The following is a 20,898-nucleotide window of genomic DNA, read 5'->3' on the forward strand; positions in this document are numbered from 1 at the left end:
TTTAAATGATATTGAATATTTGACAAAAAAAAAATCTCGCTGCAAGTAGACAATTTTTCCTTTTTTCTTTCCATGGAAGATGTGAGACACTGAAGAACTCGAGAGGGGATGAGGGTGGTTATGAGGTGGTGAAAAGGATTTTTTGTGGGGGAAGGAGGAGGAGAGCAGGGGTCAGAGGGTGTCAGAGAAGTCGGGAAGGATTTGGGGAGGATTTGGGAATTGTTTGGGTCCAGCCCTAAGCCATCGAGGTGAGCTGTATGCAAACGTGGGGCATTTGGGTGTTCCAGGAAACTGGGTGAGATAAGAGCTTAACGAGGCTTTAATTGTGCTGCTGGAACAGGGTTAAGATTTGGGCTTCCACCAAATCTCAGGCTTTTCCTAAACTGGACGTTGCTGCTGCCGGGGGAAGGTTCCTCCCTGGACCGGGGGTTTAGGGCAGGACATTCTGATTTCCTGCTCATTTTGAGAAAGGAAGAGACCCCCTGCTACTCCACGGGTTTGTACTCAGAGGTTTGGGTTTGTGCTGGGACACAGAGGTGGAGCTCAAACCCTGCGTGATTCAGCTCTCCTGGCTTGGTCCTTGGCAAAGCTGAGGACAGCAACGATGATACAAATGAAGAAAACCCAAATCCAAGCTGGCAGTGATGACACGAAAATTGAAATCTCATTCCTAATTCATTTCTAGGCTTTGAACAGTTCCTTAAGTTGTTCTAGTATAGGCTCTTGAGTTTTCCTTGGTAAAAAATATCCCTGGATAATTAAAGTTAGAAGATGCACCCATCACTGAAGGCTGTGATTCATGAGGAATATTTATTTTGAGGAGAACTGAAATCTTTTAATTGGCGCCACTGTTAATTGAACTATTATAATATATTACACTATACCACGATATATTATTATTGTTAATCCTATTTAGTTACCAAACCCAAAGAGAAGTGCATGTTAATTTTTCTATGAGCAAGAAAGATGTAATTTTTTAGTGTGATTATTCTCTGAAGAGCAGACTCTTTGCACCCTGGCTGTGAGGAGCAGCTCCTTCACCTCCTTCACACAGCTGCCAAGCACATTCCCTCTGGATAAACTCTCCAAACTGCATCTCAAGTGGAACTTTCTCAGCTGAAATTAGCTCTAAAATTTAGAAACACAACCTAAAAAAAAAAAACCCCTCTCTGATGTCTGGGATTGTTTGGGATGCATTACTGTGCACAACAGGATGAAACCAACCCCATGGATGAGGAAACCAAAGTTTGTTCTGTGGCTGTTCCTGGATCCAGAGCACAGCAGCGAGCAGGAGGTGCTCTGAGGAAAGCACTTGCAGCATCTGTAAAAATTCTAATTAAGCTACTCCAGATAACACTGAAATTTCCCCCCCCCATGTTTTTTAAATTCTCTTGCCTGTTCCTGGCAGAAGGAGAACCCTCAAGCTCCTGTTGACATTGACAGAAAGCCCCAGTGACAGGAGTGAAAGCACCACCCAGGCAAGTCAAACAGAACAAATACCTCCAGATAATTCTTTTCCAAGGGAAGCTTTCAGCTGATTTGGGCAGAAATGTGGAAAAAAAATATGTAGAATGTTGAGCAACACGGTGTCCCTGCCCACGGTCTTTAAGGTCCTTTCCAGCCCAAACCATCCTGGGATTCTGTGATTCCATGTTAAATTAAAAAAGCTGCTACTTACTTGGCTTGACAGGCAAAAATAAACTTTAAAGGAATGAATTCAAGTGGTATTAAAACCTGATACTACAAATAAATGTTCTGGTTTATATATTAAACAATGTGGCTGTTTAGTTGATTATATTCTTTATTTCTCAGTGGTAAGAGCTGTGAGAAACTGGGGTGAATTCCAGTTGTTTCATGTTCAAGAATTTAGAATCTCACAGAAGCAGAATGGGTCTCATGAAGGTTTTAAGATCATGGCCTGGGTTGGAAAGGAAAATCTACAAAACTAATAAAATTTATGAAAAATGGGGAATTTTGGAAAAGAATATTATTACATATATATATATATATATATAATGAATGGATATAAATTGGAGATTAATAAATGTATATGAATTAGTGGGAGAGTGGTTCTAATGATTAAAGGAAGGAGTCTTTGGATTGTTATCTTTAGAAAAAGCCTTTAGTTAATTTTGCTACGCGGGGGAAAGAAAGATAAATTCTTTCAAGGTGGAATGTCTGAAGTTAGAGAAGGGAAGGCCAAAAAGGCCGCAAAGTGCTCGGTTAAGGAAGAACGGTTTCCATGGGAAAATAAATATTTATGAAAAATAACTAGGGCGTCAAAATCACAGAAAAGACCCTGGTGGTAAGAAGAGGAAGGAGAAAGATACGAAACTTCGAGGGAGAGAAGGTGAGAGGTTCAGGTTTCGTTTTCAGCCATGCTTTCTTCAGAAGATAACAGATACCAACAGAGAAAAGAGGATGTCACATCTCCTTTGGAGGATGCTGCAAGAGAAAGGAGAAGGATTTGGGTCATCGAGGCCCCTGCTATGGACAAAGGTGTGAAAAGGAGGCATCTGGGGCATCCCATCCCCTCCCCTCGCGGGCAGCATGCGGGTGCTGGGGCCGAGGCAGGCGCTGGGCTGCGGCTGCAATCGCTGCGTTGCCCCTTTAATTGTGTCCCCAGCCCTCGGGCGTCTCTGTCCAACGCCCACGTCAGCAAATACCTTTTGTTTCTGTGCCGTTCGGGCTCGCAGGGCTCGGGGCTGCGGGAGCAGCGGCGCCTGGAGGCACGGCGAGCCCCGAGGCGGGGCCGGGGATCCCGCAGCCACCGCCCGCTCCCCCCGGCTCGGCGGCAGCCGCCCGCAGCTCCCCGCCGGTGAGTGGCGGCTCCCGCACGCCGGTAGGCCGGGCAGGGCGCTGGGTTTGGGGCGGAACGGGCCCCGCAGCCAGCCCGGCTTGCGAGGAGGGCGGCGAGGAGGGCGCGGGGCTCCGCAGCGGCCACGGGCGCTTCGGTGCCGATCGGTGCCGCCCGGAGCCGCCCGGGGCCGCCCGGGGCCGCTCGGTGCCGGCGCTGCCGCGTCCCCGGCGGGCGCCATTTGCAGCCCCGGGCGCGGACACAAAGGGGCTGCGCGGGGCGGGCGGGGGCGCTGCCGGCGGAAGGGGCTGCGGGCGGCGGGCCGGGAGCGGCACCGGGCGCTGGGCACCGGGCACCGGGCCGGGCGGGGGGACACACGGGGGGCTCTGGCGGAGCCGCGGCTCCGTTCCCGCGGGCGGCGCGCCCGGCCCTGGGCGGTCCGTGCGGGCGGAAGGCAGCGCAGCCCGGCCGGGGCTGGCGGGCGCTGCGGTCCCCGAGGCGGGAGCGGGACCGGGCGGCTCCGGCACCGTCGGGCGTCCCGGGCCGCCGGGGACCGGCCGGGCGGGTGAGTGACGGCGGCCAATGCCGGGGGGGCCGGGGCGCTGCCGCCGAGCGTCGCTCCCGGAGCTTTCGGCGGCGGCGGCGGCGCGGCCCGGGCGGAGCGGGGCGAGGCGGAAGCGCCGGTTCGAGGCTCGGCCGCGGTCGCAGCCGCAGCTGCTCTTGGCTCCTCGTCTTCCCGGAGCTGCCTGAAGGCTGCGCAGCTCCAGCGGGCGGCACGGCTCCAGCCCCGCATCCAGCCCCGCATCCTGGGCATGGGGATGCTCCCGGCTGGAGCACACCCGTCTGTGCCAAATAACGCGGGCTTGGCTTTGTCATCCCTCTTGTCCTGTTGGAAAATGAATCCATGGTTGAGCATATCGTGGTTTAAATATATTGGTAGATTTCAAGAAATGAGACTATTTTTAAAGATAGCCGTAAAATTGCGTCTGACATTTTTGGCTGAGTTACACAGCATTGAAGTCAAGAGTGTAATCATTTTCTTCATTTTTTTTAGAGCAACGTTTCATTTCACCTTTTCTGGGATGGAGATTTCTTCTCATCAGTTTCACCTCTTGCAGCAACTAAATGAGCAGCGCAGGCAGGACTTGTTCTGTGACTGCAACATCCTGGTGGAGGGCAAGGTCTTCAAAGCCCATCGCAATGTGCTGTTTGCCAGCAGTGGCTACTTCAAAATGCTCCTTTCGCAGAGCTCGAAGGAGACGAGTCAGTCCACCACAGCCACTTTCCAGGCCTTTTCTCCTGACACCTTCACAGTTATCCTGGATTTTGTGTATTCAGGCAAACTGTCCCTCACTGGTCAGAATGTGATCGAAGTCATGTCAGCCGCCAGCTATCTGCAGATGACCGATGTGATCAGCGTGTGTAAAACCTTCATCAAGTCGTCGCTGGACATCAGTGAGAAGGAGAAGGATCGCTACTTCAGCCTGTCAGACAAAGATGTGAGCTCCAACGGCGTGGAGCGATCCTGTGTGTACAGCGGAGGGTGGAGGGCAGAGAGCAGCCCCCCACATCCCCACTCCAGCCCAGACCCTGGGACTTGCATGATGGGCGGCAACGCTTGGAGCAATTTCAACTATTACCCCAGCTCTCAAAGAAATGCCCAGCAGCAGCAGCAGCAGCAGCAGCTGTCCAAACACGAGCAGCGGCAGGATTCCATCAAGAAATCCCGGCACCTGGGGCTGCAGCAGCCTTCAGACATCCCCCACTATAAATCGAGCAAGCTGGAGGACAGGGCCGCCGAGCCCGCCGGCCACGCCGCGCCGCCCGAGGAGCAAGTTCACATTGACACCGAGGTGGAAGCTCCTCCTCACGTGGGTTACCAGTTCAGCCAGGGGGCTGAGGTGATGCCCAGGGCCTTGGCTGTGTCGCAGCAGGAGCACGAGTCACCCCGCTCCTCCAGCAAGTCCAAGTCCTCCAAAGCTGAGGAGCAGTACGGGAGCATGCCCTCCATCCTGGGAGTCATGGGGAACTGGGCTGAAGGTGAGTGGGGCTTGGACACCTGTGAATCCTCTCTCTTCCGGCTCTGAGAAAATAGGTCTTGCTCAATAGGAAAGCACAGTTGCCAAAAAGACAGATGTATTGTCCAGAAATGTACGTTTGGAAAGTTTAACTCGTGATCTTGAAATAATTTTGAGTTCTTGAAGTAGCTGGGGTATTAAATTTAAAAATAAATATAAGTTGGGATATTTTTAAGCTCATTTTCGTGAAATCACAGAATAGTTTGGGTTGGAAAGGACCTTAAAGCTCATTTTGCTTCACTCCCTGCCATGGGCAGGGGCACCTCCCACTATCCCAGGTTGCTTCAAGCCCTGTCCAGGCTGGCTTTGCCAGGTCTGTGTTAATGGTCCACTCCTCCTTTGTTGCACTCCTGTGTTATCTACAGGCAAACACAAAACCTTTGTGCTCCAAACAATCCATGAATATTATTTTAATAAAAGTGATGTGCTATTCTTCTCATAAAACACTTTTTCCTAGAGCATTGCACGACACAATTTTGAATTTTTTTAATCCCGTTATTTTCTGACAGATGACCTGGCCAGGATGAGGTTCAAGTGTCCGTTCTGCAGCCACGTGGTGAAGAGAAAAGCTGACCTGAAGCGTCACCTTCGCTGTCACACGGGAGAGCGGCCGTACCCCTGCGAGGCGTGTGGGAAGAGATTCAGCAGGCTGGATCACCTCAGCAGCCATTTTCGAACTGTGAGTATTTTTAGCAAGTGCATGATTTATTTAACGTGTAAATCTAGCTAATTAAACACAGTGTGAGTGTATCTGGTTGATCTAATGACTCCCGTAAAGAAGAGGGGAATAGAAAATTAATTTCGTTTGGTTGCAGTCGAATTGAAGGATAATTTGCAGGAAAGGGGAGGAATTTGTTGGTTAATTGATGGCTTGCAGAGGTTCTGCTCTCTGCAGCCTGTGAGAGCTCCAGTGGGCAATTACTGTGCCTGGGCTGGTGCAGTTCAGTGTTTGATGTCTCTCAAATTGAGGCAATGCTGTGTGTGGTATTTTCTGAGTCCCCTGTTGTTGGGAGGAAATGGTGAATCTGACTCCATGTTCAGAGAAGGCTAATTCATTATGCTATGATATGATAGAATGTTATACTAAACTATACTAAAGAATACAGAAAGGATACAGACACAAGGCTAAAAGATAATAATGAAAAATTCATGACTCTCTCCTCAGAGTCTGACACAGCTGATGGTGATTGGTCATTCAGTCAAAACAATTCATATGAAACCAATCAAACCATGACCAGTGGGTAACAATGTCCAAACCACATTCCAAAGCAGCAAAACACAGGAGAAGCAGATCAGATAATTATTGTTTTCATTTTTCTCTGAGGCTTCTCAGCTTCCCAGGAAAAGAAATCCTGGTGAAGGGATTTTTCAGAAAATATGACGGTGACAGTCTGTCACTATAGAGTGCAACACGGCGTAAAGCACTGAGACTCCATTAGAAGGGTGCATAAGAGAGATTTTTTATAGCAACACGTTGCCTTTATAGTTTTTCAAGATATTTACATTTACTTAACAGACACATTCACTGCCCATTGGTCATAAGAAAGAAACAAAGTTCTCTATTGGAATATTACCAATATTGCCAGATGGGACGTGCCTGAGCTTTTCTGGCCCCTGGGTCTGAACCAAACAGCAGCACTGTGGTGTTTTGAGGCGATGGTGAAGGAAAGGAGTCGGTTCTGATGGAGGGTTTGGATCCAGAGCTTCATTCTGGCCCACAGGGCTCTGAATGCAGCACCAGCTCCAACAGAACTCCCTGAGCCCGTGGCTGCTGCTCCTTTTAACTCCGGTGTGACCGTGTTCACAGGGGTCCAAGGATGAGGGAAGCAGATGAGGATCTGACTCCATGTTTCAGAAGGCTGATTTATTATTTTATTATATATATTATATTAAAACTATACTAAAAGAATAGAAGGAAGGATTTCATCAGAAGGCTGGCTAAGAGTAGAAAAAGAAGGAATGATAACAAAAGCTTGTGTCTCGGACAGAGTCCGAGCCAGCTGGGCTGTGATTGGCCATTAATTAGAAACAACCACATGAGGCCAATCCCAGATGCACCTGTTGCATTCCATAGCAGCAGATAACCATTGGTTACATTTTGTTCCTGAGGCCTCTCAGCTTCTCAGGAGGAAAAATCCTAAGGAAAGGATTTTTCATAAAAGATGTGTGTGACACCCCAGGGCAGAGGGGGAGGGAAGGGGTAGGGAGGCACCAAGCAGGTACAGGAGGGGAGGTCTCAAGGGACAAAGGACACCCTGGTGGCCCAATGCCCCCCCAGGGGTAGAGGGCATCCTTGGAGCCTGCCAATCACTGGAGATTGACAGACAGTACTCAGCAAGGGGCAAGGGAAGGGAAGGGAGAGGTGATCGACACACCCTGCAGGAAATCATCACGGGAGGAGCCGAGTTTCCGAGGTAAACGTTGACATCCCAAGCCAACTGCATCCCTTGTGCTTTGCCCAGATCCACCAGGCGTGCAAGCCCATCTGCAGGAAGTGCAAGCGGCACGTGACGGAGCTGACGGGCCAGGTGGTGCAGGAGGGCACGCGGCGCTACAGACTGTGCAACGAGTGCCTGGCAGAGGCCGGCATCGACAGCATCCGCATTGACTTGGAGGCCGAGGCACCTCTGGAGTTCCCCCAGGACGGGGACAAGGACTCCAGGTGGCACTACGGGGAGGACAACAGGTCTGACGTGGAGATCGTGGAGGACGGCTCCAACGACTTGGTCATCCAGCAGGTGGATGACAGCGAGGATGAAGCGGAGGAGAAGGAAGTGAAACCAAACATTAGGTAGTTGGAAGACGAGGATTGGGAGTTTTGTGGAAGAGGGAGGAGGATGTACTGTGAGCAAATGCCCTCTGCCAGCTGATCCTACAGGGACACGTGGTTGAACAGGTCCAGACTTGCATGTATTTATGGACACGTCATTGAGGCCATGCTGGTTTGTTAGCAGAACCCCCATGTGTTGTTTGGTTAAAAAAGATCCATCCTGAAATTATGGATAAACAAGGAAACTGCAGAATTAGTGGATAATTTTTATAGCAGAACCCCCATGCGTTGCTTGGTTAAAAAAGATCCATCCTAAAATTATGGCTAAACAAGGAAACTGCAGAATTAGTGGATAATTTTTATAGCAGAACCCCCATGTGTTTTTTGGTTAAAAAAGATCCATCCTGAAATTATGGATAAACAAGGAAACTGCAGAATTAGTGGATAAGTTTTATAGCAGAACCCCCATGTGTTTTTTGGTTAAAAAAGATCCATCCTGAAATTATGGATAAAGAAGGAAAATGCAGAATTAGTGGATAATTTTTATAGCAGAACCCCCATGCGTTGCTTGGTTAAAAAGATCCATCCTGAAATCATGGATAAACAAGGAAACTGCAGAATTAGTGGATAATTTTTATAGCAGAACCCCCATGTGTTGCTTGGTTAAAAAGATCCATCCTAAAATTATGGCTAAACAAGGAAACTGCAGAATTAGTGGATAATTTTTATAGCAGAACCCCCAAGCGTTGCTTGGTTAAAAAGATCCATCCTAAAATTATGGATAAATGAGGAAACTGCAGAATTATGTGAATAATAAGTTTTATAGCAGGCAATGGGGCACACCTCAAAGCCTCTTGCAAGGAGGTTTAAATACTTTTAAAAAGTCACAGATTATTGTAAATTGCCCATTTTTTACACTTGCAGAGAGATGGGGTTTATATCACTGGGCTATAAACAAAGTATAAAACCCCCACACCAACCTCTCTTGAGTGTTCAGAAGTGAAGAGAATTATCCATGAAATGTCATGAAATCTTCTTGTTATGATAAGGAAAACAGCAGCTAATTAAGAAAGAACATTTAAATGTTTTGGCACTTTTGTCTGGAAAAGGATTTCTGTAAAATTTATTAGGATGAGATGAATCTTTAGTAGGTCATATGTTCAAGACTTATTTCTTTCAAAGAAAATAAGCACATAAATGCTTAACACATCAGAGACAAACTGATTAAAAATTTGGATCATTCATTGATGGCAGTAGATGTTTTAGTCTCAAAATTAGGATCTCAGACAGGGCTGTTTTAATAAGGACTATTAAAATACTCTTTTTTTATATTTGGAAACCTCTCAAAAGTGCCCAGACATGGTGGGATTGTGGGTGTGCAGGGCCAGGAGTTGGATTTGGATGATCCTTGTGGGTCCCCTCCAGCTCAGCATATTGAATTCTGTACACCTTTTCCAGTTTGTGCCAGTAAAACCAAGATTTACTGGAAGTTCTAGACACCATATTGTGTCATTTCACCCACAATTAAGCTACAGAGATGAGTACTGATGAAGAAATTTTACTTCTCTAGCAAAATAAGCTTGGTTTTGCTGCTTGGTGAGTTTTTCTTGCCCAGCACTGTCGAGAGGAGAGGAGCAGGAGATGCTCCTGGGGTGCTGCTGCTCTGCATTCCTTGGACACACCTGAGTGTTATTCCAGCTCTTGGGATCATGGAACTCAATGGCTGTAGACTTAGAAAATTCTCTCTATTTTTTTTTTCTTTTTTACAGCTTTGTAAGCATGTTTGGCTGAACCCTGGGGTTTCTTACACAACAATCCCACATACATATATATAAATATATATGTATATGTATATATGCTATATAACCCTTCCCAGGGACAGCTAAAAAGTCACTATTTTCTTTTTAGTTGTGTAAAAACTGTATAACTTTCTTGTATCATCATGACCAGAGAGTGCAGAATTTTCATTCCAGGCTGCAGGTGACCAACAAATGACAACTTGAGAACTTCATGTTAAATTCAGTGTAAGCATTATGCACCCTCCTCTTGATGCGAAGCATCCCAAGGACACAAGAAACGGTGTTTTATTGTTCCTACAAAAATTATAATTTATTGGCTTAGGTTTGGGGAGGGGGTGACTTAAAAATCTTGGTGATGACCCAGATGAAAACATCTTAAACAAGACTTACACTTGATTTTATGGGACACTTGGTCAGCAGCCCAAAAATGGACTTGATGTGAAAACAGACATTTAATTTCTTGGAGCTTTTAAACTCCTAAAATGCCTGTTATTAAATGGCTTAGAAATATTCCTGAGCAACCTGGACTAAATCAAATACACAGAACAAGAAATATTTCAAAGGATATGGAGTAACTTTGCTCCAATTTCATAGATGTTTCCCTTTGCCTTTCCATTAAACAGTTTGACAACAAATCCCAGGTATCAGTGCCTGCTGTCCCAGGGTAAAAACGTGGCTGACTGGCTGGTTTGTCTGGGGATGGATGAAGGGGAGGGGAAAATGAAGTGTTCTCTCCAGACCTGAATTCTTCACTGCCAACTGCAAAGGTCACACTATTAAGTGATTCTTAATAGTGGGGGTGTTTTTAGAAGCAAAGGGATTTTTGGATCAATACTCAATTTAATTAGAGGTCATAAATCTAACAATACTGAGGAGCAGATGCTTCAGAATGAGATCTGAAGCGGCTCTAAATGGGCAAATGGAGCAATCTATCCACAGGAACACTTTTACTCTTTAAACACAGATTAATTGTTGATTTGCTGGGCAAATAAGGGCTTTTTTCTGGATTTATATGTTGTTATTCTCATTAGTATAACTAGATATCTGTAGTAAGTTTTGAAGTATCATATTAAGCTTGGAGGTTTAGCTCAAGGCTGCGATTCCCACAGTCAATGATGTTTTTCTGGTTTTTACAAGTTACCCATTTTTACATTTGTTGTCTTAATTTTGGTCATTGTTTCCTTCCTTTTGTATTGCAAGACAAGATAAATGTTAAGTGCCTTCTGTTTTCCACGTCCTTCATTTTACACTCCTATATTTTCCTTGGTGTTTTTTTTTCTCTAAATGAAAGTATTTTTCTTTTTGTCTCCTTCCATTGCCTCTGATTGTCTTCTTCACATTTCTGTGAGCATCACATGCCCCTCATCAGCTCAAGGAACATTTCCTTTCAAGGAGGAAAGTAAAGACCACACAGGGATGTTCCCATTGAATTTATTCATTTCCTTGTATTTCTTTCATCTTTATGTCTCTTAGGGACAGGGTTTAGTGCTGGATTTGATCTTAGGGGGTCTTTAAAGAATTCTGTGATTATTTTTGCTTGGTTTGTGTTTACTTTCGATTCACAAAAGCACAGTCAAGAGTGAAGTTCATCATTCTCTGATTAATGTCTCTTAACTATCCTTATTTTTGACAATATCTTCCCATCCTTTCAAAGGCTGAAATGCTGAATTAAAAAAACCCCTCTCTTCCTTTTCAGGTGTTTCTTACAGAATTCTCTCTGCCCCAAAAAACCTATGACTTGTGTGATGCTTGATTAGTTCTTTCACCGAATTTCACTTTTTTTTTTTGATTGCCATTAAATTACCTAAACATCCATATTTGCTATGCAAAAAATGTAATTTGTCCTTATCGTAAAGGTTAAACAGTTGGGTAGCCCCACTTAAAAAAAAAAAAAAAGATGTCAAAGACTGACTTTAGAATCAATCTCCCTTTCCAACCTTTTGTAACTTGGATTCTATTCCAGTTCTGAAGAACTGACATAAGAAAAAAAACCCCAAAAATATTGATTTAGGGTGGCTTTGAAAATACTGGAAGCCCACAGACCTCACAGAGGGCTGGCTCTGACTGCTGCAGGTATCCTTGCCTCACTCCTGGCTCTGCACAATGTTCCATCCTCCAGGATTTTGGGATCCATCTCAAGCCATGCCAATGTCTACCTCTCTTATGTTTTAGTTACTGTTGGTTGGAGGCAACAAGTACAAAAATGAAATAGAAGGAAAAAATCTCCAGTTCTGCCTAAAAGATCGAGTTTTGAAGAAAAGGATGTTCTAATCCTTCAGCCCTTGCCTTGCAGAATTTTTCCATTAGGTACAAATTCGTGCCAACACTGTTGAGTGATGGGTTTAAGTTGATAAGCTACTAAGAAAAGCTTGTAATATCATTTAGTTAAATATTTTCTATACTGTTTAACTTAAAACCTTTCTACAATGGAGGCGTAACCTTTCATCCTATTTAACTCATGAAATGCAAAGAGGAGGCTTATTCAGTGCATCAGGAATTTTAAACAGAGCAAGAACACAGAACAAGAGATTTTGTAAGGAAAATTGGGAGGAGTGGCTGGAAAGAGCCTTCCCTGTCTTGGCTTAGCTGCTGGAATAAATTAAACACTATTGAAGATCTCACCCGACCTTGCTGTGGAAATGGGAACTGTTCTTTGCCAGGTTCTTGCAGCCTGCTCTGAGGAGGGAACTGTACCGATGACTGCAGGGCTTCCTTCCCAAAATGATTCCATGAGCTCCAGGAATAAGACTGAAAAGACTGAAAGACTCTCATCTAACAGGCACGAATTTGAAAGTGTCTTGTCTTCTAACAAGCATCCTGATTCCATTTGCCACCCAGCAGGGAAAACAGGACAATCTGTGTATTGCACTCCTACAGTGCAGCGCTTTGCTTTGGGATTACCCTCATTGTTTGAATACCAAAATCCCGTTATAAAAATGCTGCGATATCGAGTTAATATCATTAATCCTACACCACGGAGCTCCGCATCTCTGCCGTTCCCGTTCAGGTGGCGCCTTCCCTTTGCAAACACAAAGGTAGCAACAACAAAGCGCGGTGTGAGCGGGGCAGCGGCTCGGAGCAGCATGCGGGTGTGCGGGGCGCTGGGGCCGAGGCAGGCGCTGGGCTGCGGCTGCAATCGCTGCGTTGCCCCTTTAATTGTGTCCCCAGCCCTCGGGCGTCTCTGTCCAACGCCCACGTCAGCAAATACCTTTTGTTTCTGTGCCGTTCGGGCTCGCAGGGCTCGGGGCTGCGGGAGCAGCGGCGCCTGGAGGCACGGCGAGCCCCGAGGCGGGGCCGGGGATCCCGCAGCCACCGCCCGCTCCCCCCGGCTCGGCGGCAGCCGCCCGCAGCTCCCCGCCGGTGAGTGCCCGTTGTGCTCCGCGCTGATGGGAAGGACCGGGCGGGCGTTGGGGCTGACGGCGGCTACGAGCGGGCGGCGGCGAGGAGGGCGCGGGGCTCCGCAGTGGCCGCGGGTGCCTCGGGCCGCCCGGAGCCGCCCGGGGCCGCCCGGAGCCGCTCGGTGCCGGCGCTGCCGCGTCCCCGGCGGGCGCCATTTGCAGCCCCGGGCGCGGACACAAAGGGGCTGCGCGGGGCGGGCGGCGGCGAGAGGGGGCGGCGGGGGCGCTGCCGGCGGAGGCGAGAGGGAGCGGCGGGACGGGAACGGGACCGGCCGGGGTAACCACGGGCGCCCGGCAGCGGGCGGACACACGGGGGGCTCTGGCGGAGCGGCAGCCGCGGCTCCGTTGCCGCGGGTGGCTGCGGGCGGCACGCCCGGCCCGAGGCGGGGCGGTCCGTGCGGGCGGAGAGCAGAGCGCAGCCGGCCGGGACAGGCGGGCGCTGCGCTCCCCGCGGCGGGAGCGGGACCGGGAGCGGGACCGGGAGGCGCCTCCGCGCTGGCGGAGCGGCTCCGGCGCCGTCGGGCGTCCCGGGCTGCCGGGGAGCGAGCGGCCAATTCGGCCGGGCGGGCGGGTGAGTGACGGCGGCCGCGGCCAATGCCGGGGGTTCGGGACGGGAGGGCGGCGACCCCGGGGCGCTGCCGCCGCATTCGAGCGGTCCCGGTGCGCCGGGGCGGAGGCTGCGCCCACCGTGCGCCCGCGTCAGCCGCGGCTCTGCCCAGGGCGGGAGGGCCAAGTTCTCTTGCAGAGTCTGAGAACCATCATGGCTTGGTCGACATAATTTTCATTCTTTTGGGATACGGAGTAATCCCGCTGGGACATCTTTTCACCTCTTTTGGAGTTAAGTTTCTTCTCTCTTGTTATGCAGAGTAGCGGCCGCAGGGAGATTTGAAATACTTTGGAATGTGATAGCGCTTTTTAAAAGAGAGCTCATCTCTTTGAATTAGGATTCAGCATCATTGATTTAGATGATCATGATGATGTTTTTTCCTTTACAGCGAACCTTCCTCTTCCTCCCCGCCTGGAATGGAGATTTCTTCCCACCAGTCTCGCCTCCTGGAGCAGCTGAACGAGCAGCGGAAGCAGGACTTGTTCTGTGACTGCAGCATCCTTGTGGAGGGCAAGGTCTTCAAAGCCCATCGCAATGTGCTGTTTGCCAGCAGTGGCTACTTCAAAATGCTCCTTTCGCAGAGCTCGAAGGAGACGAGTCAGCCAACAATAGCCACGTTTGAGGTCTTCTCTCCAGAGACGTTCATGGTCATCCTGGACTTTGTGTATTCAGGGATATTGTCTTTAACGGGTCAGAATGTGATCGAAGTCATGTCAGCTGCCAGCTATCTGCAGATGACAGATATCCTCAATGTCTGCAAGACCTTCATTAAGTCCTCATTGGATATTAATGAAAAGGAAAAGGATCATTACCTCAGCCTCTCGGCCAAAAGTGCGAGCACTGAGCCCACCCCTGCCCGCCCTGCTCTTTATCGCTCCAGAAGGAAAGCAAAGAGCAACCCCCGGCGTTCCTACTCGATCCCGGATGAAAAACCCAACGGGAATGAAAACTCCTGGAGCAGTTACAGCAGCTACCTGTCCTCACAGGTGATCCTGCAGCGGGCAGAGACGCAGCTGGCCAAAAGAGGCAGGAAACAGAGCTCCACGAGGAAGCGCCGCAAGCACCTGGGGCTGTCGCAGGGCCGGGAGCTGGGAGGGTGCAAATCGGACAGAGCCGAGCGAGCCGGAGCCTCGGATCCCGCCCACAGCTCCCAGGGCAGCGGAGAGGAGGCCGAGTTTGATGCCGAGAACGAGGTGGATCAGGATGACTTTGGAGCAGAGGCCGCAGCCAAGAGGTGGTCGGTTGCTCAGCTAGAACAAGAACTTTCCAGAACTCCTGAGTTCATGGAGTTAAAGGCAGAAGAACTGTACACCTCGATGCCCACAATTTTAGGGGTGATGAGTAGCTGGAATGAAGGTAAACAATAGAAACCGCTTGGAAAAGTTTGGTTTTATTTAGGAGAATTCAGGTGGTGATTTGGAAGGAATTTGTACGGCTGCATGGAAACCAGAAATGTGCCTGGAATTAGAGGTGATTTTATCGGCTCAATTTTGGTGCTAACACTGAGATTTTGAAGGCAGAACGGGGCATGGGAATTGGAATGGGACTGACCCAGGTATTCGGTACATTTCAGCCAAAACATGCCTGATTATTCGGGCCCAAGTGGAGTTTAATGGAGCCTTAAGGGCTGCAATTGGCTTGGGGACCTGAAGGACTGAGTTTCTCCAATATCTGGCAATCACAGGAGTGTTTGATCTCACCCCAATCCAAGTCCTTCACACGAGAGGTCCTGGCATTGCTGGGATGTTGCATTTTGGGGTCCAACCAGCCCAAACTTCTGCCAACACCTGCCTGAGGGGGTGGAACAAAGCCGACAGGTTTATTGCCATGTGCATTCCTTTGGGAATGAGCACATCTGTAGATCATAACTGCATATTCCAAAGACATCTTTATATATCACACAGAGATGATAAATGTCAAAGCTATGAACCATTAGCTGGTGGAAGAGTCAGATATGATGGCTATGTATAAACAGCTGCATATTTATGATAACCTTTATATCTAAAAAATGCTGTCAGGAGGAAAACACTATCAAGTGGTCAATTAGCATGTTAAATAAGAATAAAAATGCAAGCTGGGGGATATACAAGATATATATTTAACAAATCTATATCCCCCTTATTTATCAAACCATCTTTTAAAACTTAATTTTAGTTCAATTTCTCTCTCAGCGATATCTTATTCCATAACATTTCTAAATCCACATTTCTTATCTCAAAGTTTACATACAAATACATACTTTGTCAACCTTCTATCAAACTTTGAAAATTTTCTATAAATCCATTTCCCACATCCCCCAAAGCCTGTATTTTATGTACCATTATATACTATATCTAATATAATACATACCTATATAAGCATCCAAATATCCCAAATACTGGGGATTTTTCCTATTTAAAGAAAATTTGAGCTGTCATGTATTTTAAACTGCAAATTGATCAGAGTGCAGTGAGAAAGCTCTGCTGTGTGCCCTGTCCCTGCCAGGTGACTTCCCTGGATGCATTTCACGTGCCCATTCTGCACCCACATGATATAATTATTATATAATATAATACATAAGCATCCAAATATCCCAAATATTGGGGATTTTTCGTATTTAAAGAAAATTTGAGCTGTTACATATTTTAAGCTGAAAACTGCTGAAAGTACAGCAAGAAGGCTGTGCTGTGTGCCAGGTGACCTGCCCTGGATGCACTTCATGTGCCCATTCTGCACCCACATGATATAATTATTATATAATTATAATACATAAGCATCCAAATATCCCAAATATTGGGGATTTTTCGTATTTAAAGGAAATTTGAGCTGTTACATATTTTTTGCTGCAAACTGATGAAAGTACAGCAAGAAGGCTCTGCTGTGTGCCAGGTGACCTGCCCTGGATGCACTTCATGTGCCTGTTCTGCAAGCACATGATATAATTATTATGTAATATATAAGCATCCAAATATCCCAAATATTGGGGATTTTTCCTATTTGAAGAAAACAAGAGCTGTGACAAATTTTATGCTGCAAACTGATGAAGTACAGGACTAAAGCTGTGCTGTGTGCCCTGTCCCTGCAGGTGACCTGCCCCGGATGCGTTTCAAGTGCCCGTTCTGCACGCACATGATATAATTATAAGCATCCAAATATTGGGGATTTTTCGTATTTAAAGGAAATTTGAGCTGTTAAATATGTTGTGCTGCAAACTGATGGAAGTACAGGAGTAAAGCTGTGGCGTGTGCCCTGTCCGTGCAGGTGACCTGCCCCGGATGCGTTTCAAGTGCCCGTTCTGCACGCACACGGTGAAGCGGCGGGCGGACCTGAAGCGCCACCTGCGGTGTCACACCGGGGAGCGGCCCTACCCCTGCGAGGCGTGCGGGAAGAGGTTCACCCGCCTGGAGCACCTCCGCAACCACTTCCAGACGGTAGGAAAAGCACCCAAGCATTTTTTATAGCACAATCTCCACTCGAGGTTAAGCGTTTAGGAGAATTGGTTTAGAGTTGTTCAGCAAAGAGTCTGCTCGTTGTGGAAGTGTGAATCAATTCGGTGGTGGCAGCTCCAAACTCAACACCAGCAAAGCAGAGCATCAGCTTGAATTATTCATTATTACTATTTAATTATTTAATTATTCGTTATTTAAATGTGGCAAATTGTATTTAAAATTTAATTTTTTAGCACGATTCTCTGTCAGCCCAATAAGCCAGGACCGGGTAATAATTGACAAAGACTCCACACATTTACAGAAGGCTCATAATAATCTTTATTAAGAAACCCATGCTTTTATAGCCTAGTGTGGACCTAATTGGTCCTTTAATTAAAACACCATCACTATTGGCTAATTAATAAACCACGCTTTGGTAAACAAATCTCCATAACACATTCCACAGGTGCAGCAAGTTAAGAATTGTTTCTCACTCTTTTCTCTGAGCTTCTCACAGCCTTTCCCAGAACGACGCCTGGGAAAATTGTCTGTTCTCTCTGTGCCAAATGTTATGGTCTAAAATAAAAGGATGAAGGCTGACTGTGCCAGAACCAGGACATCCCTCTGGCTGTCCTGAGCAGCCCAGACCCCTGCCAAGGGGCTCAGAGACCCTGGCACAGAGCCCAGAATGCCCCTGTGGTTTTGATTATGACCCATGGAGCAAGTTACCCACCTTAGATGAAGCTCAGCAAGCCACAACAGTTTAGGGAGAATAATAGTGAAGTTATCATGGGGTGGAAAAGTAGATTTTGGGGTTTTTGGTATGGGGTTCAGGAGGAAAGATGGAGGGAAGTGGGCAGGTCCAGCCTTTCTCCTTCTTCTTCTTGGCTGTGATGGTGGCACTTTTAGATTGGTTTAGAGTAGAAGCTCACTGTCTAACGTAGGTGATAGGTATTGGAAGGTAATTGTAAACATTGTACATGTAGTTTTTAGAATAAAGACATAACCCTGCCCTGGGGGCAGGCAGAGTGCCTGGAACTGTCCTGCTGGACAGACCTCGGCAGGACAGGAGAAAGAATTTTATAGATAAGAAACAATAAACAACCTTGAGACCGAGAAATGAAGAGCCCAGACTCCTTCTTCAAACACCAGGCTGGGAAAAGAAACTTTGGAACTTTTTTAGCTGACGAGCTAAAGATCCTGCCGTGAATGTTAACCCTTTCAGATCCACCAGGCTGGCAAGCTGATCTGCAGGAAGTGCAAGCGGCAGGTGACGGAGCTGACGGGCTGCGTGGTGCAGCAGGGCACCCGGCGCTACAGACTGTGCCACAAGTGCTTGGCAGAGGCCAATTCCGACAGCATCCCCGAGGATTTCAACCCAGCTGAACGTTCTCCTGTCTCCTCCACGGGAAATAAACGGCCCAAATGGGATCTGGAGGAGGAGCAGAAGTCAGAGGAAGAGACAGGGGAGGAGGAGCCCTATAATTTGGTTGTGCGGCACAATAGCGATGATATTGCGGAGGAGGTAAAGGAAAAGGTGAAGCCAAATCTTAGGTAGGGCTTTGTGGATTTGTTGTTGTTGTGTTCAAGATTAAATGACAATGCTGGTATTCTGCTTTTAATAAAATGAAGTATTGTTAAAATTCTGTTCTGAGAAGCAACATTTGGACTAAAAGAAGGTGTTTTGCAGACATGGAACAGTGTAATTGCTTCTAAATGTCATCCAGAAATGAGGATCATAAAATAGCCTGAGTTGAAAGGGACCCACAAGGAACACTGAAGTCCAGCTGCTCGCTTATTATCTGGAAATTATTTAGAAGAATTGTTTTATATTTCATCAAAGAACTCCTGCTGTGAACCAGCTTACAGTTCTACAAAGGTTCTGTACGAAACAGATTTTTAAAAACCAAATATTGTTAATTTGCTTTGGAAAAACTCTTAGTGAGGTGAGCAGCTGAGAAATGTTCAACTTTTTTTTTTTTTTTGCTGATATTGTAATTAATTTGTACATAACACATCAGAAACTTCCTAAGAAAGGAGCGAGGGAAACAAGTGGAGTTCTTCCTGTTGAAGAACCTTTTTACTTTTGTTTTCTCAGTGAACTTCACAGCTTCTTATAGTTGAGAAAAGCATGATTTAGGAACTCCCACAGCCAGAGTAGAGTAGGTGAGCAGAGCATCTGTAGTGCAGATGGATAGTATGAAATTGCCTTTTTTTTGTACTGTGAATATTATAGAAAGATACACCAACGTGGTTCCAAGGAAATAAAAGTGCAATCACTGGAAGTGCAGTTGTCAGGTTTTTTCAATTTTTTTTTTTTTCCCAGGATTGATGCAAGATTTGCTTAAACCCATCTCTCTTGCTCTAGGAATAAGTCCCTTGAATTTCAGTGGGACATTTGTGACTTGAGATCATGGAGCTACTTTGGAAAGGCTCTGCTGCTTGTATAATTTTAGGGTGCTTGACAGCATAAAAACATTTTTTACAGCACTATTTCCCTCAGAGGTTAAGCTACCTCTTCTAATTCTGGAGTCTCTTAAGCTTTTCTAGTCATATTTATTTCCCCAGCCACTTGGATCAGAGAACCTGCATTTGGTAGAGAAACTAAAAATGCTCACTATTGAATTATTAAAAAAGAAAAGCTCAAGGAGTGCACAGGAGAAACCTTCTGCCTGAGAGCAGAGAATGGCATTCCCAGTGGGTACTCCTGGTAAAGAGCCACTCTTTGGTCTCATGTCTCATTTGATGCTGGGTTTCCTTTCCCGTTAGCAGCATCTGGAGCCTGAGGTTCCTGCCAAGAAAGCAGAAATTCCCCACAGAGAATTTGAGAACAGCCACATGGATGCACAGCCAGGTTCTGCCTCCAACAGCTGCCATTAACCTTGGCAAAAGTGAGAATGGGGCAAGATTCTGGAATAATTCCCTAATGCTCTCCCAGTCTCCAGCCTTTTTCAGTTCTCCTTGAGATTTGTACCTTTAGTAACCACCAATGCAGGTCTTTTCCAAGTCGTTCACCACTCTATCCATGAATTTCCTGTATCTGCAGGATCCTCTGGCACCCCCAGAAGGGTTTGCAGTCTAAGGGTGTTTTTTAATGACCCACTTTCAGTGGCCTCCTGTAAAGCCCTGAGAGAACAGCACTGTAAGCTGAAACTTGCCCCTGTCACAGCTGTGCAAATCGAACAAGGTGGATTTAAGGCCTGTTTTATAGTAAGTACTTAATAAATATTGAAAAAAAAATTGATTAGTGACACTTACTTAGTTAATTCCAAATGTTTTCTTAGCAAGCTCCTGTCAGCATTTCAATAAGTAGAGCACTTCAGTGTGTTACTATAGTCTGAGACTGATCTTGGGGCACCTCAGCGTTTGTCTGCAAAGTTAAAATTTAACCGCATCAATTTATTTTCTCATGTTTTAGAGAGCTGGGCTAAAGGAAGGCTGCCCTCAGCTCCTACACCCATCTCCCCTGAATTCCTTGCCCAGCTCCCCATAGCCCCAGCCCCTCACTCACCTCCCCATAGCTCCAGCTCAGGTCCTTGCCCAGCTCCCCCTCAGTCGCTCACCCACAGCCCTTCAGTCAGTGTCCATCTCCCCACACCACTGACCCTCAGCCCCTCAGTCCATGTCCATCTCTCCACACCACTGACCCTTGGTCCGTGTCCATCTCCTCTCACCACTGACCCTCAGCCCCTCAGTGTCCATCTCCCCACACCAGTGACCCTCAGCCCCTCAGTGTCCATCTCCCCACACCAGTGACCCTCAGCCCCTCAGTGTCCATCTCCCCACACCACTGACCCTCAGTCCGTGTCCATCTCTCCACACCACTGACCCTCAGTCCCAGCTCAGCCCCTCAGTGTCCACCTCCCCACACCACTGACCCTCAGTCCCTCAGTCAGTGTCCATCTCCTCACACCCACTGACCCTCAGTCCGTGTCCATCTCCTCTCACCACTGACCCTCAGTCCCTCGGTGTCCATCTCCCCTCAGCCCCCTCAGCCCGTGGACAACACAAGCCGCCTCAACTCGATGCCTGATTGGCCAAG

At 47.3% G+C, this 20,898-nt stretch overlaps 2 protein-coding genes and 1 long non-coding RNA gene across 7 annotated transcripts; 2 read left to right on the forward strand and 1 right to left on the reverse strand.

Moving 5' to 3' along the window:
* Positions 1 to 791: 791 nt before the first annotated feature.
* Positions 792 to 2,778, reverse strand: LOC118695388 (uncharacterized). Its single transcript, XR_004981524.1, has 2 exons — positions 2,667 to 2,778; positions 792 to 2,445 (listed from the first exon to the last, which is right to left on the reverse strand). It is a non-coding gene; the product is annotated as an uncharacterized LOC118695388 (long non-coding RNA).
* On the forward strand, positions 2,482 to 10,079 carry ZBTB8A (zinc finger and BTB domain containing 8A). Of its 4 annotated transcripts, none has more exons than XM_036396903.2 (4): positions 2,482 to 2,499; positions 3,852 to 4,837; positions 5,385 to 5,554; positions 7,338 to 10,079. In XM_036396903.2, the coding sequence occupies exons 2-4, from the start codon at positions 3,880 to 3,882 to the stop codon at positions 7,668 to 7,670; spliced, it is 1,461 nt and encodes a 486-aa protein (XP_036252796.1). In that variant the 5' UTR covers positions 2,482 to 2,499; positions 3,852 to 3,879; the 3' UTR covers positions 7,671 to 10,079. The 4 variants fall into 4 exon arrangements, with proteins under 4 accessions (XP_036252796.1, XP_036252792.1, XP_036252793.1 ...); XM_036396899.2 differs by lacking the exon at positions 2,482 to 2,499 and adding an exon at positions 2,708 to 2,818; XM_036396900.2 differs by lacking the exon at positions 2,482 to 2,499 and adding an exon at positions 2,713 to 2,842.
* A 72-nt stretch (positions 10,080 to 10,151) lies between these two features.
* Positions 10,152 to 19,141, forward strand: LOC118695386 (zinc finger and BTB domain-containing protein 8A-like). 2 transcript variants are annotated; one of them, XM_036396904.2, is made up of 4 exons: positions 10,152 to 12,804; positions 13,838 to 14,805; positions 16,690 to 16,859; positions 18,082 to 19,141. In XM_036396904.2, exons 2-4 carry the CDS (start codon positions 13,866 to 13,868, stop codon positions 18,412 to 18,414), a joined length of 1,443 nt encoding a protein of 480 aa, XP_036252797.1. In that variant the 5' UTR covers positions 10,152 to 12,804; positions 13,838 to 13,865; the 3' UTR covers positions 18,415 to 19,141. The 2 variants fall into 2 exon arrangements, with proteins under 2 accessions (XP_036252797.1, XP_036252798.1); XM_036396905.2 differs by having other exon boundaries at positions 10,152 to 12,479.
* The last annotated feature ends 1,757 nt before the right edge of the window (positions 19,142 to 20,898 follow it).

The sequence above is a fragment of the Molothrus ater genome, chromosome 24 (genome assembly GCF_012460135.2).
Source record: "Molothrus ater isolate BHLD 08-10-18 breed brown headed cowbird chromosome 24, BPBGC_Mater_1.1, whole genome shotgun sequence".
Taxonomy (NCBI): Eukaryota; Metazoa; Chordata; class Aves; order Passeriformes; family Icteridae; genus Molothrus; species Molothrus ater.

Bases quoted from the DNA above. Each gene is read 5' to 3' on its own strand.
- ZBTB8A (XM_036396903.2), top strand. From the start codon at position 3,880: ATGGAGATTTCTTCTCATCAGTTTCACCTCTTGCAGCAACTAAATGAG. The intron at 4,838-5,384 runs GTGAGTGGGGCT...ATTTTCTGACAG, and splicing joins CATGGGGAACTGGGCTGAAG to ATGACCTGGCCAGGATGAGG. The intron at 5,555-7,337 runs GTGAGTATTTTT...TGCTTTGCCCAG, and splicing joins TCAGCAGCCATTTTCGAACT to ATCCACCAGGCGTGCAAGCC.
- LOC118695386 (XM_036396904.2), top strand. From the start codon at position 13,866: ATGGAGATTTCTTCCCACCAGTCTCGCCTCCTGGAGCAGCTGAACGAG. The intron at 14,806-16,689 runs GTAAACAATAGA...CTGTCCGTGCAG, and splicing joins GATGAGTAGCTGGAATGAAG to GTGACCTGCCCCGGATGCGT. The intron at 16,860-18,081 runs GTAGGAAAAGCA...TAACCCTTTCAG, and splicing joins TCCGCAACCACTTCCAGACG to ATCCACCAGGCTGGCAAGCT.